This window comes from Ixodes scapularis, unplaced genomic scaffold (assembly GCF_016920785.2).
Source record: "Ixodes scapularis isolate PalLabHiFi unplaced genomic scaffold, ASM1692078v2 PGA_scaffold9__187_contigs__length_104089568, whole genome shotgun sequence".
Lineage (NCBI taxonomy): Eukaryota > Metazoa > Arthropoda > Arachnida > Ixodida > Ixodidae > Ixodes > Ixodes scapularis.
This window is the reverse complement of record NW_024609884.1, coordinates 84,304,454-84,322,271: the sequence shown is the minus strand read 5'-3', so window position 1 is coordinate 84,322,271 and position 17,818 is coordinate 84,304,454. Positions and strand designations below refer to the sequence as shown.

The 17,818-nt window shown below is 47.2% G+C and overlaps 1 protein-coding gene across 1 annotated transcript in view; it reads right to left on the bottom strand.

Annotated features, from left to right (window-relative positions):
- LOC8042888 (bromodomain-containing protein 8) overlaps positions 1 to 17,818 on the bottom strand; it is a 47,178-nt gene that overhangs the window by 12,319 nt on the left and 17,041 nt on the right. The window contains exons 11-14 of the mRNA XM_029991639.4: positions 9,270 to 10,516; positions 5,159 to 5,288; positions 4,788 to 4,868; positions 4,657 to 4,725 (exon numbers count right to left, since the gene is read on the bottom strand). Coding sequence (XP_029847499.2) covers positions 4,657 to 4,725; positions 4,788 to 4,868; positions 5,159 to 5,288; positions 9,270 to 10,516 — 1,527 coding nt within the window. The remainder of the gene's footprint in view (positions 1 to 4,656; positions 4,726 to 4,787; positions 4,869 to 5,158; positions 5,289 to 9,269; positions 10,517 to 17,818) is intronic.

Here is a 17,818-nt window from a genome sequence, read left to right as displayed (position 1 = left end):
CAGAAAGCTGCTCTTTCGTGAATTTTGAAAGACGGGTTAACCTTCTATAATTTTGTAGAGGGAGAATACCGACGTCTGGGACACACAAAAGACAGTCCTGTTGATGGGGGAGTTCCTCCCTCCCCTCTTCTATAGTGCTGGCCTTAGGGCTATCAGGATGACCTCAGGTTCAAAGCATGTATAGTTTTAAGTGAGACAGTTATCGTCACTACCTGTCCAAGTTCCTAGACGGACATTACAAGAAGGCTTTAGCGACATCCACCAGGTGCTCTGTGCTAATTGTTTAATTTGTTCTAAAATACCTTTTTGCCTTTTTTTAACGAGATATTGGTGTGTCCGATATGATACTGCTCCTTTGAACATGTATAGACCAAAAAGTAAGCGCCGAAATTTCGTTGTAGTATCCCTTTAAAGTATCCATGACCAATTCAAATCAAATGTAAAATATTCATATTGGAAAATATTCAAATTTGATTTGCAGTCAAATTTTCATATCCAAAATCAAAACGCAATTAAGAATTTCATATTCTTACACCTCCAATTATTCTGCAACACTACTAAGATTTCATTCTAGTGTTCTTTTTATCACTGCAGATTAAAGCCCGACGTAAACCCTTAGTTTTCTGCAGGGAAGATAATCTACTTAGCGACTTCCTCTCCTAAACTGGGAGGAGAGCCGTTCTGAGGCAAGTTGAAAAGTGGAGAGAATATGAGAGAGAAGGGAGTAAGGAAAAGTTGAAACCACAAAGTGTATGTCGGCATTTAATGCAAAAGCTATTAAAGGGCAACTTCGCTCAATTCCGAAAAATTTAGGCTTACATATGATTCCAATTCACAAAGCACTGCTAAACAGCTCTGAGTCTTCGGATTCGCGAAATGTGGAATATTATTTGTGTAATCCTAATTTAAACATCAGCTGATACCGAAACCGAAACTTCGGTTGCGTCAGGCAACATTGGTCTCGGGTCGTCAGAGTCGTGGCACGTCACGTTGAACCACGTGGTCTTGTGACGTTCGGGAACGAGCGAGAAACAGGATACGCGCCGCGGCAGCCGCGGGCAGGTCGCTTCGCTTGGCGTGGACGGTGATGGCCCGGAGGAGAGGAGGAAGGGGAGAAGACGAAAGAGAAGGGGAGCGGAGAAAGAGACCGATAAGAGCGCAGGGCAGCGCAAACTAGCGCATCCACGTTACGGTGATCACGTGAACGCCGTTCAGCCAACACCGGGAGGAGAAACTCATGACGTCATCGTTCAATTTCGCTCTCAGAAGTAAAAACAAACAAAATGTGAGAATGACGTTGACATGCCTCTGACGTAGTGGCTCAATGTCAACTGCTCCAACTCCGTGGCATTGACTGCGCTGACGATTGCGCCTCGCGCCGCACGCAAGATTTGGCAGATTTCGGCGACTTGGCTCGCTTGAAGGTTTGCTGGCCAGTTTATTAAATATATAAACGGAATTAGATTGCAATATTTGACATGGGGTCTTTCTATATGATACTGAAGAGGGCTACATAGTTTTCTAAATATCAAAAATAAGCGGAGTTGCCCTTTAATGCAAATCTATGGTGCGTTTCCAAGCGCTATATAGGTGTAAAAAAAATTTGTATAAATAAACCAATGACCCGAGTGCTATGCAACTTTTCACAAAGATGATGTTAGGTGGTGCATTTATCATGCTCAAATGTCATGAGTTCTAGAAAAAAAAATTTAAGCCTAAAAAAAAAAAACCCGTTGATGGCACAACCTAAAGGAAGATTGTGTTCTTTGAGATACCCAGAAGCCAATCCGGAAGATCTAAGCATGTGTCGCACCATCTGCGAGCAGCAGGAACCAGACGGTCTTCACCATTTTCCTCCATGTGCATTAGAAAAAACAGGATTTTCTAGGCTTAACTTTTTTTTTTAGAACCCACACTATCAAAATTTGAGTACAATACATGCATCACTTAAAGAGACCTTTGTAAAAAGTTTCAATATACACCATTCATGGGTTTTTATTCATACAAATGAATACAAAAGCACTCAGAAACACCCTGTTTTAGTGCTACTAGTAAAGGTGTGCCAATGTAGAAACTTTGAATAATTTGCAGAGTGTTTGCTTTTGATTCAATTTGCAGCACACTTTTACTGTTTTTCGAATATTCAAAAATGATAAATAATGCCTCAAAAATTCTTCATTTTCTCGCAACAAGCTTCGCTCCTGCACTCTGCAGCATCAAGCTTCACTGCTTTGCATCGGTGCTCAGCTGTCGAGCTCCACTGCCTTGTATCGCACTGCTAGGAGAAACAGCCGACATGTCGGAGCACCCCTGTTCGCTCAATAGTCTCAGAAATTTTGCTGACTATTAGAGGTTGGCAGGTTGGCCTCCTTTGGTTATAATTATAATTTGACCCTGGATTTTTAAAGACAGTGACACAAAATAAAACCTTACACTATAATAGAATAAAAAAGTCATTGCTTTGCTGGCTATGTTACTATGTTTTATCCAAGTTCACCTTACCAGGGCCTTTTTTCTTAAAGGGACACGGAAACGAAATTCCAGCGCCAATTTTTTAGCTTTAATATGTTGCATGTTGCAGCATAACCTCAAAAATTCCAGTCTTTTGTTAAAAGGCACAAGCAAACTAATTTTAAAGCTAATTAAACAATCTTTCAATGTGCACCTGGTGGATGCATGCGGAGCCTATTTGGGAGGTAATCTAGCAACGGGGAACTTGCAACGTAGTCATGACGTAGCAAGTTCTATCGGAGCAGCGCCGCTCTTTGTAATTTCAACATTTTCCTTTTTAGCTTTCCTCCTCAACTCACAAATCGCGCATTGTACCAAAAACTTTAAGAAGACAGAAAGGAGGGACTCCCCTTTTTCTCAGACCCTCGTTTGTGTAGCCGGACACAGCCACTGTCCCCCTAGAAGATTAGCCTGTCGCTCAAAACTCAGACAAAAGTTGCTTTTCCCACCCCGTTCAGCCCTAAGCTGACAGTGTTCTGGAAGCTACGTGCTCCATGGGCCAGCCACACGCTCGTCGCCCCACGGGTACTTAGAACGGCTCGGTTGTAATGCATTGATGCTATTGATGCAACCACAACGCTGACAACGCCACCAACAGCAAAGCTCATAACCACGCCAGTCTTTCTATGTCACGAATGCGGGATACCTTTCCTTTCTGTTTTTGTTTGCACTGGATATCCCGTGACGCATCGCGCTCTCCGTTCGCTTCTCTGCGAGCGCTTGCTTGAGTGCGCCGTTTGGAACAAAAAATATAGCCAGTCGTTCAAGATACAAACGTGCGATTATCATTTACGGTTATTATCCGTCATGCTCGACTCATTCACGAACAAAATCTGAATATTTCAATTAAAGGGGGGCACAACGATTTCCGGACTTCGGTCAAAAATTTCTGGAAGTTGCCCTCTGACACTTCTGACGTAAAAAAACAGAAAACCGATTTTGCCTGTGTGTCCTAGTTGTTGCGTAAAAAAAAGATAAACATTGGCATTTCGGGCACCCCTCAACTCACTCCCAGCCTTCAGGGTCACACCTGGTCCCCCTACTACTGACGTCATTCGGAGTGACGTGTAGGTTCCAGTGTGCTATCTCGGAGGACGCTTCCTCTCCCTCTCTCTGCGTACATCAGCGGGCGTTATGCTACAGCTTAGAGCCGAACGAGGTCACGTAATCTTTTTGCCATAGTTCCTTCGGCTGCCACTTGGGGCTGCAGGTGGGGGAAAAAGCTAGACTTTTGCTTTGCGATTATGCAGCGGAATCGCAACATTTTTAATGAAGGAGGCGTTTTCTCTATCCTCCGGGACACGATAAACAACGTAAAAATGACGAGATGCAAAATCTTTTAATCATAAAATCGTTGCACCGCCCCTTTAAGTTTTTCATGTAATAAAACTGTTCCTGTAGATACACATTCTTTCAAGATTAGCAGCCATGTTTTACTGAAGTATTCATGCTAAATTCATATTAAATGTAGAATATTCATATTAGAAAATATATGCATATGATTTGCAATCAAATTTTAAAATGCAGTGAAAGGTTCTACAAAAGGCTGAAACTAAATTTTTCTGGAAATGGCTGACATGACTCGGCCGTTTTAAGATATTTAATGTATATGTCAGAATCGCATTATTTTCACGATTTCTCCACCCTGATAATGAAAGGCACTCTCGCTCTATAAGGGTATCTTCTGTGTCCCTGTGCGGATGCTGCGGCAGTTGCTCTGCCGTGCGTGTTAATGGTCAGCACCCTGGTGCTGTCTCGACCACTGCGGCCTTTCCACAAACGGTAACGATACTGCGAGGAACATTTGCAAAACTGCCAGATGCCCACAACGTTTGGCAGACAGGTTGCCGGTACTCGATTTAACGAGCGGTACGGAAAGTGTACGAACTCAAAAATATTCGGCAGCCCCAATGTATGGCGTCGAGAAACACCAAGGCCAAACTAGGTTTTTTCCACTTATGTCTCGGTGCCACCGTTGCTGCAACTGAAAGTCGCAACCGACAACCCGACACTCCTTTCTTCCGGTGCCCTGCCAGAGAAAAGGGCTCGCGGGCCGGTCACAAATGCAATGCCAGCCCGCAGTGCCGTTGGCCGCTCTCTACGCTCCGAACAAGCGAGCGACGGCACAATTGGCAGTGCACCCACCGGTAAACGATGCTGTGGTAGCCAGGGGCCATCTCGTCCGTCACGGGGCTCAGGAAGACGTTGGCATACCTGCGAGGCGGGAGAGGCTCAGCTGCGGCAGACACCGGTTGTCTGGCATCCCGGGCACTTACTTGTGGTTGGCTGCCGCCCGCCACACCAGCATGATGGCCTTCTTCCACACCTTGTAGTCTCGCACGCTTTCTGGGTCGTCACTGCGCATTCATTTATGCCATTTTTCATCATTTTCGTAACACTCATTCATTTGAGTGGGAATTCGTGCGGTGTTCTGTCGTAGGCTCAACTTAAATATATGCGGTTCAGAACCAGCCGTGGACCAACTTCTCGCTCCGAGCCATCGTAGCACTGACAGGCAGCACTAGCATCAAAACATGCAGCTGGCGGCTACGTTCCTCTACGTTGGTACGCCTCATAATTAGTGAAAATTCTCGGGCAGCACTCAGAGTGGACTAACATGTGGCTTCCCAAAGGGCGTGCTGCTCACCTGTGCAGCATTGAAGCTGGGCTGTTGGGCACCGAGTCACAGCTCAGCTTGGCCTCCTTCAGGTCGTCCTCGCTCGGGGGCGACCCGGGCGAGCTGGGCGTCTCGCACATCTCCTCTGCTAGCCGCTCCGCTGCACAAGGACTCGGCTAAGGCCCCCTTCGACCCACGTGCGTCCATGGATGGGTGTGTGCATTCTAGAGCACCGCTTTCAGCCTCGACAAGACCAGAAGGCACCCGAAGTGTGTCCAAGTACTACCGCATTTATTAGAATATATTTAGACCTCTTTTTTTTTTTTTTTAGGGGTTTATATTACATGAGCGAATGACATTTTAGCGAGCAGCGACATTTGAGCGAATCGACGTTTTAGCGAATAACGGGGACGCGCGTTAACCCATCCGCCGCGCTGCGCTTTACGCCGCTTCGCGGCGACAGTCTGCGGCGGCTCATTAAAAAAATGTGAACCCATTTGGCCCACCCGCAAACGCCGCTTCGCGGCGTCCGACTATTCGCTAAAGTGTCATTCGGTGAAACGCGGGCGTTCGCTAAAACGCCATTCGATCAAGTGAGTGCCTCCCGGCCACGCCGCTTGTTTCAGAGAGCCTTTGGTGCACGAAAACAACCGAAACATGAGCAGCCGCTCAAGCATGCCCCTCGTTACGCAAGCAGGGAAGGGGAGGGACGCGATCAGGAGGTACTTTCGCGATGCGCCATACACCTTGCCCCCTCCCTCGCGGACGCGCACCGAAAGAAAGTACGGAGGTTAGTTTCGCTTCTTGTTGCTTAAGGCAGCTCACGCGTTTCTCACGGTGACTCGCGGCGTTGCTCGCGTCTTTCTATTTGGTCTTTCGTAGCTTCGCCCGTCTTCACCTTCTTTCATTTCTTATCGTCATTTTGCAACGGTGCCAGAGAGGTAAAGTTGCGAATTCGTGAGTATGTCGCTTCCGACGACGATGACATGTTTGACATGCACAGAAGTTCTGATGATGAATAAGTTTTTGGCATCGCGCTGTGATTTAGCTGAGAGCGCTGTAAATAAAGGTTTGTTGTTTTCTTTTGCCCAAACTTCCCTGCCCTTAAAAGGAAAAAAAAGTTGATTTACCGTTTTGCACGTTCATGCGGGGCGCGAGTTCGTGTTTCTCTTGTAGGGGTCGTGGTGACGTTTGAACGCCGAGCTCTGATTGAAGGAGAGTGGAGCTCGGCGTTCTGACGTCACCACGACCCCTGCAAAAGCAGACGAACTTCCAATCCGCTCCCTCATATATAATACTAATAATACTCGGGGGCATAACAGAAGTGAAAAGGCAATGGAAATAGGAAACATATCAGTTTATGTTTTGACTGCACTCATTTCCACTGCTCCTTCCGTTTTCAATCCACTTGGTGACTTCGCAAATATGCAGCAGCACGGCGCCGCTTGTCTGGTAGTTCCTTTTTCTTCGGCGTGAGCTCCTCGGCAGCCCACAAGCAAAGCAAGGCACGGAGCAGAAGTACCAACACACAAACACCTGACCACTCTAAAATGTAAACTAAAAAAAAAAAAAAAAAAAAAAAGAATGCGTAGTCAGAAAAAAAAGACTGCTCGACTGGCTCGACACGCCCTGGTCCCTCAGCATAAACAAACGCCTCGTGCAGCACGATTGCGTAAACGCGGTCGGTGGTCTTGACTGGACTCGACTTGCTCGCTTTGAATTGGCCAGTGCCGCCATTCCCGTATGGCGTGCGTTGTACAGGGAAAAGAAAATTTACATGGTCTTTTTTACCGCAAAAATAAACTAGGCATCGCCGAACGCTCATTCTCCACCCAGAGGTAGAACTAGAGGTCACAACCAGACGCCAAAGTTTCAGCCCGATCCGATAACTTAATCAAAAGTTATAAGTGATTTTCTGAAAATTTCAATGGGAAAATGGAGCCCATTTTTGCCCACTTTCGGTTTCTGGTGCCATGTGGTGACGGTCCGAAAACTCCGTCGGCCGCCATCTTCCCATTGAAATTTTCAGAAAATCAGTTATAACTTTTGATTAAATTATCGGATCGGGCTGAAACTTTGGCATCTGGTTGTGAACTCTAGCGCTACCTTCGGGCGGAGAATGAGCGTTCGGCGATGCCTAGTTTATTTTTGCGGTAAGATAGACCGTGTAAATTTTCTTTTGTGACACCCTGTACAAACACAAAAGCGACAAAAAAGGTTTTTATGGTTTTCTATTTACCCCTTGAAGTGGCCCGATAGCTAATAAATTCCCTCCCACACCCCCACTTCTTTTCCCACCCGATCTCCTGCATCGAGCCAGAGAAATGGTGCGTTTTAACTTTTCAAACACGTAATAAAAAAATCGAGTTATATTTGTGCAAATATGGTATATTCAATTTTTTTTTTTTTTTTAATTCTCGACGAATTTTATATAAAGGCATTGACCTATATCTGTGGTCGCCTTAAATTCGAATAAATACGGTACCGGTCTCCTTTTGCGCTGAAATTAAAACTAGTAAAAAATATGGAACACCGAGCACCCAGTCGTTTTGTCACAGATGCATACTAAGGGCTCGAGATAATGGTGAATACTCATAGTGTATCCAACATGTTGTTTTATAGGGAAGCTGCCATGCTGTTCGTTCAAGTTATTTTGGTGACTATTGCGAAATATACACAGACGAGGATACAATGTGACCACAGAAGGAACCACCGCAAAGCATCTGCCAACATTACTACATTAACTGCATTGCAGAACAGCCACCGCTTCCACGTGCAGTACCTCCTAAAGGTTCACCTCTTGGCATTCTAAGTGCCATTGTTATGGAGATGGCTGTTCGTTTTTAAGCAGAGCCTCTAGATGGCATTTCAGTGAGAGGAGGCGACCTTGCGGGGGAGAGGGGCGTTCGCCTCTTCGTGGGAGTTCCACATCTCAGTTGATCTACAGGATGAGTCAAAGGGACGGATGGCTGTTTGAAGGGACCGCATAAATTGGTTCCTGAACGTATCAAACTAAGATTTTACGCAGAGGTGGCCGAAGAATGTGCATTAAGGTTATAAAAATTTCACTGAACAAACTTACTTGAGGAAAAAGGTAAGAAATGAAAAACTTGAAGTCTCTACCTACGGCGGCCGTCTGCTTATTAAAGGCGTCTGATTGGCGCAGCAGCCGACAGATGGCGGCCACGACAAGCGCTTCGCTCGACCTCGGCAACAGCAGACAACGTTTCTGAGCCAGACGCATTGCACTCTTTTTCTGCACAAATTGTCAGTGCATGATTATTTTATTCTACCAATAAAACATAAACGAAGATAAACAAGAACAAAACAGATGTGTTATCTTGTTTTTTTTTTCCTCTGCAATTATTTTCGGCTACATGTCATCGTCTGCTTTGTACTCGCCGATTGTTACCGCGTCTCTTTTCTTCTCTGCAACTTTCGTCCGTGCTGTTTTTGGGTGCAAGTCATCTCATGGTGTACTTAGCTCCCAACGAGCAAGTGAAGGTTGCTCTCTGAACGAAAGAGGTCCGCCAAAGGTTTCATGCAGAGTTTCGGCGGCACTGTGGGCTGAATGAGGCGCCTGAACGAGGAGGGAAACATCCTAAATAAGCCACCGACAAAAGTGGGGTCATCACCGAAGCTGAAAAATGCGGTACTCTTTGCATTCACTGCCGACCTGTGGATGTGGAGAGCACTGCTGTCATCTGTCGACTGTTGCGCCAATCACCTTTAGCTAGCACATGGCCGCCATAGGTAGAGATTTCAAGTTTTTTACTCAAGTAAGTTTGTTCCGTAAAATTTTTATACCCTTAATGCACATTCACCTGTTAGCTCAGTGCAAAATTTTAGCTAGATACCTTTAAAATCCGATTTATGCCGTCCCTTCAAACAGCCATCGATCCCTTTGACTCACCCTGTAGAAACGCTGGCATCTGCCGATTGCATACGCGGCCATAATGTGACGTTCACTACAAAGGACGGTCTTCATTTAATTACAGCGGTGCGCCGGACCTCTCGAGCAGTTCGTTCCTACCGTGCTCTGAAGTTTCTCGAAACAGCGTGCACATTGCCTTCTATGAATTTCAGGGACCCGCTCTCCATAAAAAAAGATTTGCCCGCCCAAAAAGCCCGGCAGACCCACCTTCTGCAGAGGATGGCACCTGGTCCTCTTCCTTGGAGCCCATGGGCTCCTCGGGGGATCTGCTCTCCTGCGGCGACATCGGGGCCTCGACGGGGCCCACGATTTCGGCCGACTGGTCGGCCTCCGCCTCGCCAGGGGCCTCCACCTCGGGCTGGGCCGTGGGCTCCGTCGGTGGTTCTTCTGGAAGCGCAGCCAAATGTTCGGCCGGAAGTTCGGTCACAAGTGAAGTCGGAGGTTCAACCGGGAGCTCAACCGGAGGGTCAGCCGGAAGGTCGGCTGGAAGGTCAGCCAGAAGCTTGGCCGGCAGCTCGACAGGAACCTCGACCGGAAGTTTGACCGGAAGCTCGGTCAGCTTGGCCGAGGGCTTTGCCGGGGATTCGGGTAGAGACAGGCCCACAGACACGGTCGAAGAAGCGGTTGGAGGCTCGCCGGAGGATTCAGTGGGGGACTCCGCGGGGGAATCGGCGGGGGATTCAGCGGAGGACTCAGCCGCGGACCCGGCCGGCGACCCGGCCGGCGACTCAGCTGGGGACTCGGCCGGGGACTCAGCCGGAGATGCTGCCGGAGATGCAGCCGGAGACGCAGCCGGAGACGCGGCCGGAGACACTGCCGGGGACGGGACTGGAGACGCGGCGGAGGATGCAACTGGGGATGCGGGAGGGGACTCTGCGGGGGACTCGGCCACAGACTCGACAACGGACTCCACTAAAGATTCGGCCAGCGAATCGGCCGGAGACTCGGCCGGAGACTCGGCTAGAGACTTGGATGGAGGTTCGACCGGGGGCTTGACCAATTGTTCGAGTGTGGGAAAGGGTGGCGTTGCAGCTGAGAGTTCGGCCGGGGGCTCAGCTGGGAGCTCGATCGGGGGTTCCGCTGGAGGTTCAGCCAAACGCTTGGCCGGCGACTCGACTTGGGGTTTGGCTGGAGGCTCGGCCGGGGGCTCGGCCGCAAGGTCAGCCGGGAGCTCAACCGGCGGCTCGACTCGAGGCTTGGCTGCAGGCTCGGACGGGGTCTCAACCGGGCTTTGAACCGGGAGGGGCCCGGCTGGAGGCTCGGTCGGGGTGTCAACCGGCGACTCGCTTGGGAGCATGGCTGGAAGCTCGGCTGGGAACTGGGCTGGGGGTTCGGCAGGGGGCTCCGCCGGGGGCTCGTAGAAGGGTGGCGGCTCCTCCGGTCCCGTGCTGACCGGTGGCTCGAGCCCAAGTGTGGTCGCCACAGGAGCAGCCAGTAAGTTGGCTGCTTCCTTGCTGCAGCAATGCCAGTGCAAACACTGTTTGGTACATTCGAGAGGTGTGCATACATTTTTTAAAACAAATCAAATAGAAATCGAAGAGCGGTGGCACCGAATAATTTTTGAATAGTTTTCGAATAGGCTGCTCATAAAGAAGAGTAAAATGTCTATAAGAAAAAAAACAAAAAAAAACTGTTCACACGCAGGGCTCTCCCCACCGTGGGCTGCAGTAACTTTGCCACCCACCGCTCCGACTGACCGCCCACAGCTCAATTATGCCACAGGATGACGATGCGATTTCGCCTGTGCACATGACTGCAGACGTTATCGCATGTTATCTCATCGCCGACTGCCGGCATTCTTTCAAACAAGGAGAGCGGAGCTGCGAAGCGCCACCGGCAGTGCGGGGAGGGCGATGGGGGAGGGGGCGGGTGCTTGGCCGCGGAGAAACACGAAGTAAACAGACGCGACAAACACACAGCAGTTCTCTCCACAGGGTGGTGAGTGGCTAGGGTTGCCACCTGCCCGGTTTTTGACCGTACGGCCGGTTTTTTGGAGAAAAGGCTGGTTGCCGGCCAGTATCTAAAACCGGCCGTTATTTGCCGGTTTTTCTGAACTATCCAAGCACTTTTTTTTTTTTGTGGGAGCATATAAGTTATACTTTAAATATATATTTATATTTAGACCATCAACAATATTTTTTTGATCATCAACATTATCGGGCATATATACATATCCATTTTCTATTTTTAATTTTATTTTGTAAATAGAGGACATAATTTTCGTAGAAGTCGTGTGTTTACACGTAAAGAGTCTGCGATTTACCGAAGGAGATCAGAGAATGGCGAGCAAGACGTCACTAGATCTGAATCTGAGGACACAGTCCTTTTGTAATTCATGATTCGAAATGTATGCGAACATGCTCGCGTTACACAAATTCCCGAGTGGCCATTTGCGAGCTCATGCCGGTGCCCGTGTTCACTACCAAAACCTCCAGAACCAGCAATTTCTGAAAATAATAAATTTAGCTCGAAATCTGCATGCTGAGCATCTTGTTACTCTAAGCGTTACCTAATTTGCAGCCATTTTTATGTGAAACTCAATAATCTGCTCTCCAACTGCTGCACCTGGTGCGTAGAAGTGCGATATTTGTTTTGGCACCTCAATTTTGGCTGAATAATATCCATCTGTGTAGGGTATTAAGCTCAATGTTGTGTATCCGTGTACTTGCATATGATGGACCGGGTGTCCGCGAAAAAACCAAACCCTGTTTTTCGCACTGCAAAAATTAACTAGACATTGTGGAGAGCTCAAATTCTGTCAGAACGTAGCCCCAGCTGTTCGAGCAAGATGCCAAACTTATCTTACTTAAAAGTTATAAGCGATTTTCCGAAATTTAATGGAAAATGGCGGCCGACGGAGGTCTCGAATACATGGAGCTATATGGCGCCGGAAACCGAAAATCGGCGAAAACAGGCCCCATTGTTTTATTGAAAATTCCAGAAAATCACCTATAACTTTGAATAAAATAATGGTTGGTGCTGAAACTTTGGCATCTTGCTAGAACGGTTAGGGCTACATCCTGACGGAGTTTGAGTTCTCCTTAATTTTGTTCATTTTTGCGGTGCAAAAAAATAGGGTTTGGTTTATTTGCAGATGCTCGGTACTAATAGATCTATGTTAATTAAATTTATGTTTGGAAGCTCGTATCAACATAAAATTAATCCGTGAATCAATTAAAGTCTGTCAACACGACGTCTTTCTTTTTAGTCACAGCTCTGCTTTTAGTTATATCCCACAACCCCCCCCTCCCACCCCCTTCCCTTTTTTTTTTTCGGAATGGCCGGTTTTTTTTTGGGGGGGGAAGGTGGCAACCTTATGAGTGGCAGAGAGCAGAAGGAGGAGGAGGAAAAACTTTATTGCCAAAAAGAGACTTATTCTAGGTGGGCCCTATTGCCAGGGAAAGCAGAGATAACTTTTCTTTCACTGCTCAATGCTTGCTCGCGCCGTGGCTTGCTTTAACTTCGCCTCTTCGCTCGCTCCCCACCTTTCCCTCCCAATTTTTTTTTCTTGTTTTTTTGTTTCCAAGGCATTTTGGTTTCTGATTTATTACCGCGGCGTGGCGCTACTCACAGAGACGCAAAGTGTGTTCTGCCGGCAAGCCTGATCGTGCCACATTGCAAACTAGCCCCCTCGCCACTCGCATGGTGGTTGTGTCGACCCCTAAAAAATTCCTGGGGAGAACCCTGTTCACACGGCTTCCTAAAAATTGTTGTAAGAATGTCAGACTAGGTGATATGACCGAAATGAATCGTGTGATTAATTGAGACAAAAACTAAAAGAATGTGCACGTCGGCATCTTGGGGATTGAGGCACATGAAAAACTAACGCCGGAGTGCTAGAAAATACTTGCACACTCCATTGTGCTTTTTCTTCAAAGAACTTCCCATTTGTACTTCACCCGCGCTGAGAAGCCGCACCTTAGCAGTGGGTCATTTATATGTAGACAAAAACGTCACCAGACTGCACTTGCTAAAAGCGTGCAAGAGCACTTTTGTGCAAAAGTAGGGAGCTAACCCTAGATGTAATTGTAGATGAATGGAATAAACATTAGTTACACCTTACGGCATGTGTGGCAGGCACATGATAATGCAGATGTGAAGGGAAACTCTCGGCATTAAACCAAGCAGGCTATTCGGAAATCAGTTTTTAAAGCAATCACTTTATGGGCAACACTTTGCAGAGATTTCGATTTCGTGGGCCGTCGTCGCCGCAGGCGCGAAGAAGGAAAAAATAAACTTCTTCTCTCCCCTCTTGGCGCGAGGAGAGGGAAGTCGGGAATTTTTGTTGGCAGTGCCGTGCTAAGAAAGCAAAGAGGGCAGCCATGGCATACCGCCAAGAATGGCACAACGAAGGGAGATTCTTTGTGTTGTCTGCTTGAAAGACTTGTTTTCAAACATTACTCGCATTATGCGAAATTTTACGTTTGCAGTATCACATTCCTAAGCGTAATGTTGGATAGTTTTAGAAACTTCCACACGCTTACCCACTTACTCCACGAATCACTGGTGGCGGCCATGAGTAGCATTCATGACGCCGACTACAACGGTTATGAGAATTAGGCACGCCGCACCTCCGTCCTCAGGAACGTGACGGCATTATTCCACCCGTGCTGCGCGACCATGCTACAGCTATCACTTTCGTTTCTTCAAACATTGTAAGAGAAAATATTTTTTATTTTTTGCTGTAGACAGTATAAGTTACTTTGTAATGTTGGTTTCCACAGGCTTAACTACAAAAAATGCATCTTTCATACAAACCCAATGTGAGGGATTACTAAACAGATCTTCCTGATATAAAAAAAAGTTGACAGAAGTGTTGATGCAGCTTACTGTGCATTGTTTATTTTGAACACAAATAACCTATCAAAGGCTTGCGATGGGTTTTGCAGCTTTTCGTTTAAGCCTGCCAGCTTAGTCATGTTCTCGGAAAGGCTTGCATTTGCCTCAGAGAGAAGCACCTGCCCTGGTTGACAGCACAGCCGCTAGGTGTCCTTCACTTTGCCGCGGCTCAGGCTGCATGTGGCTAGGACAGGTGGCACAAGTTGCCGCCTAATTTGGCCAGCCACACAATTTCATGCAGTTTGATGCAATATGGCAGATTCTTATCAGGATGGCGCAGGAAATTTCCTCTCGCACAAATTGACGCATTTGGTGCAGGAGTGGAAACACTGAGGATTGCGTACACGGGTGTCGCGTCTCTGCAGTGCACGAGTGCGCGGTGAGAAGCGCACTCAACAGAGCTGACTAACCTGCTCCGAAAAGACCACAAACGGTCAGACATACTGTGAAATTTCCAAGTACTTACTGTGTTAGTACCCCAAAACCTTCACAGTACAGTGGCCGCCCCCAACATGTGCGTGAACAGCAACCAACAAAGTGGCAGGGCCCCGGCTACGAAAAGCCATCACCATAAGTGGCCTCAATTCATTTTGGTCGAGCACTCGCCATGGACAGTCACATGCCAACTGCTTCATTGTCTGTCTGTGCATATAAAATCAAAGATAGGTTCTTGGTTTGAAAGTTCTTGCTCCATCTTGTTCCTCTGGCTTGGGCACATAGCGAGAAAACATACCCCCAAAACTGATGGTGTTCAATACGAAGACCAAATCGAATGCAGTCCAACCCCACTATAGCAAACGCCGCTTCAATAAAATTTCCGCAACAACCGGAGTACCCTCAATTTCCCATTTATTGTAAAATGGGAAATTGAGGGTAAAAATAAATAAAAAGTCTCTCCACAACGAACATCTTTTTAAATGCCGCTTCAAATAAGTTTTCATAAAGAAAAACTAAACTTGGTCGTCTAATTTATTAACTAAAAAAAACACAAAATCATCTTTTCATTTGATATTGCGACTTCCGATGTTGCCTAACAGTCAAAGAGAGCACAAGTGCCATGCAAACTGCTGCTCGGAGGCTAGAGACAGAACAGAAGCATTGTCTGATGGCGATAACAATGTAGCAGAGCTTTCTCCCCACAAAGGCTGATTTGCATCAGCTTTCAGCTCAAGCCAAGCCAAGTCAAATCCGTACAAGATGACTTCCCAACGGCGTGTTAACATCATTTGGATGTCGGTCAGTATTCGTCGGTACCAGTCGGCATGTGATTCTGCATCAAATGCTAGAAAATGTGACATGGTACCACTGTGCAAGAGAAACTTTCTCTTGAAAAGAAAACACCTATTGCCGAGGCAGCAAGTAAAAAAAACTCAGAGGATGCTTAAACTTTGCCTTTAAGAGTGGAACGCGGTGGTGTTATTGAGTCCTCGGCCTACTTGTGGCACATCGCCTCTGCACGCCTAACCTTCGTCCATGCCTTCTCGGCTTCAGTCTTACGTAGCCGACCCAGTCACTGAGCAGGAGCAGACCTAGATGCACCATCCGCACCCGTAGCAGACGACGACTCAGAAGAGCACCCCGCACTGGAAGACAGCACCACATCCATCGCACACATGTTCTCTCCTGGCGGCGGCCTAGCGGCGGTCCCGAGGCAGGGTATGCATTCTCCATATAGGCGAACGATGACGGCAGGATCGCAGCGCCACTGGGTGGACTCGGAGATGGACGGAAACTTTCCGCTCCTCCACGATGAATGGAAACTGTACGCTCCTCCAGACAGACAAGCCTAGGTCATGTGGCCGTGACGTCATAACCCTATCGACCAATCAGAATTTTCATGTCATACCGGCTTTTCTGGCACGCCACCGAGGCCGGCACGCCACAAGCTTTTTAATGCTGTCGCATTAAAAAAGAGGGCAGATATTGCAGGCAGTTTCAGCATGTCTTTGTCGCCATCATGTGATTGTTCATGAAGGAATGAATGACAGATCATTCCAAATTATCATGAAAGAATGAATGATCAACCACCTTCCAAATCACCAGAATGTTTGTGGAAGCCCATGACGACGACGTCCCAATGCAAATGCTGTCCAACTGTGAGAATCGCATCATGCTGTGCCTCTTTAAAAAAAAGTGCAGTGATTTCTGGAATTAAAGCTTGTGCATGTGGCAGAAAAAACTAATAAAGTATATGATTGCTGATTTTATGCTGATTTCACGACTACAAAGTTCTCGCCACAACTAACTTTTTTTGTGTGTCTCACCAACTTCATTGCAGCGAGATTCAACTGCAGTATGTTATTCAAAGCCATAATTTAATTTTTGACAGTTTGTACAAACCTACTAAAAAAGCGAAATTATACTTTGGAGCAATGTTGGTGTTGGTGCAAAGCCATGTAGCGCAGACTTTCACAAATCGTGCAGCAATTGCATCAGCGCAGGTATGATTTAAATATTTCCCCTTCAACTCCCATAAGAACTTTTGGGCTTGAGTCCCCATCTTTCAAAGGTGCTGTCGACCAGCCAAAACTCTTAAACTCTTAAGTGTTAATGACGATTGTAGCACCAAACATACAAAATATATTTCATTCTCAGATATCTTGCAACAGATGATTCCATTTTTTTACAGCACAAGCTGTTATGGGCTCTTCCCAACACCGGAAATGACGTCCGTTGTAGTTGTAGTTCTTCATATTGTTGATGTGATAGTTGGTGTAATAGGGCGTAAAGCGTCCGTCGCAATACTGTCAACCGCTTGAATAAAGATTGCCTGCCGCTCTCGGTAATCGAACCTGGGTCCGCTGGTGTGAAGCGGGCGCGTCAGCACAGAGCTGCCACAGCATAGGCAAACCACTTTATTATACATTTTTTTTTTTTGTGGAACAAACGTGATTAAAAGCTTCGAGTAGTGCCCGCTAAACAGAGTTGCTGTGACATCGCGATAGAAAATTCGTCATTCTTAATTGATTCCAAATTTAATCGTAGTTAAAGGGCAACTCCGCTTCATTTTTGATATTATGTAGCCCTCTTCAGTATCATATAGGAAGACCCCATGTCAAATATTACAATCTAATTCCGTCTATATATTTAAAGGGGCACTGCAATCATATTTAAGCGTCTAGCTTTTTTGCGGTTTTCACGTCTCTTGAAGTTCGGGCAAGCCAGCGGGCACGGAGAGAGTAACTAAATATCAGTGCATCATATTTTAACCGGGCGACGCGGAAAACTCCTCCACCGACGAAGGCGACCCGCGGTACCGAAAGCGCGCAAAATGTGACGTCTTTGGTCCTGGGCTTACTACTGGTCAGAGCCACTGAAAGCTTCTTTTTAGTCGAAAAAAAAACTATAAGTGGCGCGAATTGTTTCAATTATTTATAAAAGTAGTTTTTGTTTAGTAGTTTAGTTCAGAAAAGAAACGAATGCAGTTTATAAAGTACGGAAACAAGAAATGACCCGTCGACCTACCCGCCACCAAGCGGTGGAAAAGGCGGCGCATACTAGAAGGGAGTAGTGGGATCTGGCGCCGACACGGAAAGGTCCCGGATGTACGCGGCGGCGCTGCGGTCGTATCGACAGGAGGATCCGACCGGCTCCGAGCGTTCCGAAGGCCATCGGTACCTTCGGCGAGAAGCTTTGTCTTGCGGTTTGGCCGTTTCGCGGTATGGCAGCGCGAAGTGGTTCCCATTTTGAACTGATCTTTACCCCATGTTTGCTGTCGTTTGTGACCAATGAAGTGTCATGCCGAATTAGTGTTTAATCGCGCAGCAAATGCAACGAGAGCCGCTCTGGCTACCCGCTGCATACAGCCTATTCAGAACATGCATTAGTGGCGCCCTCTCGCGCCTTCGACACGGAGTGTGGCAGCCGTGAGCGCTTGCGATGAGCCCACTACCCCTCCACTAGTTCACGGCCACTCA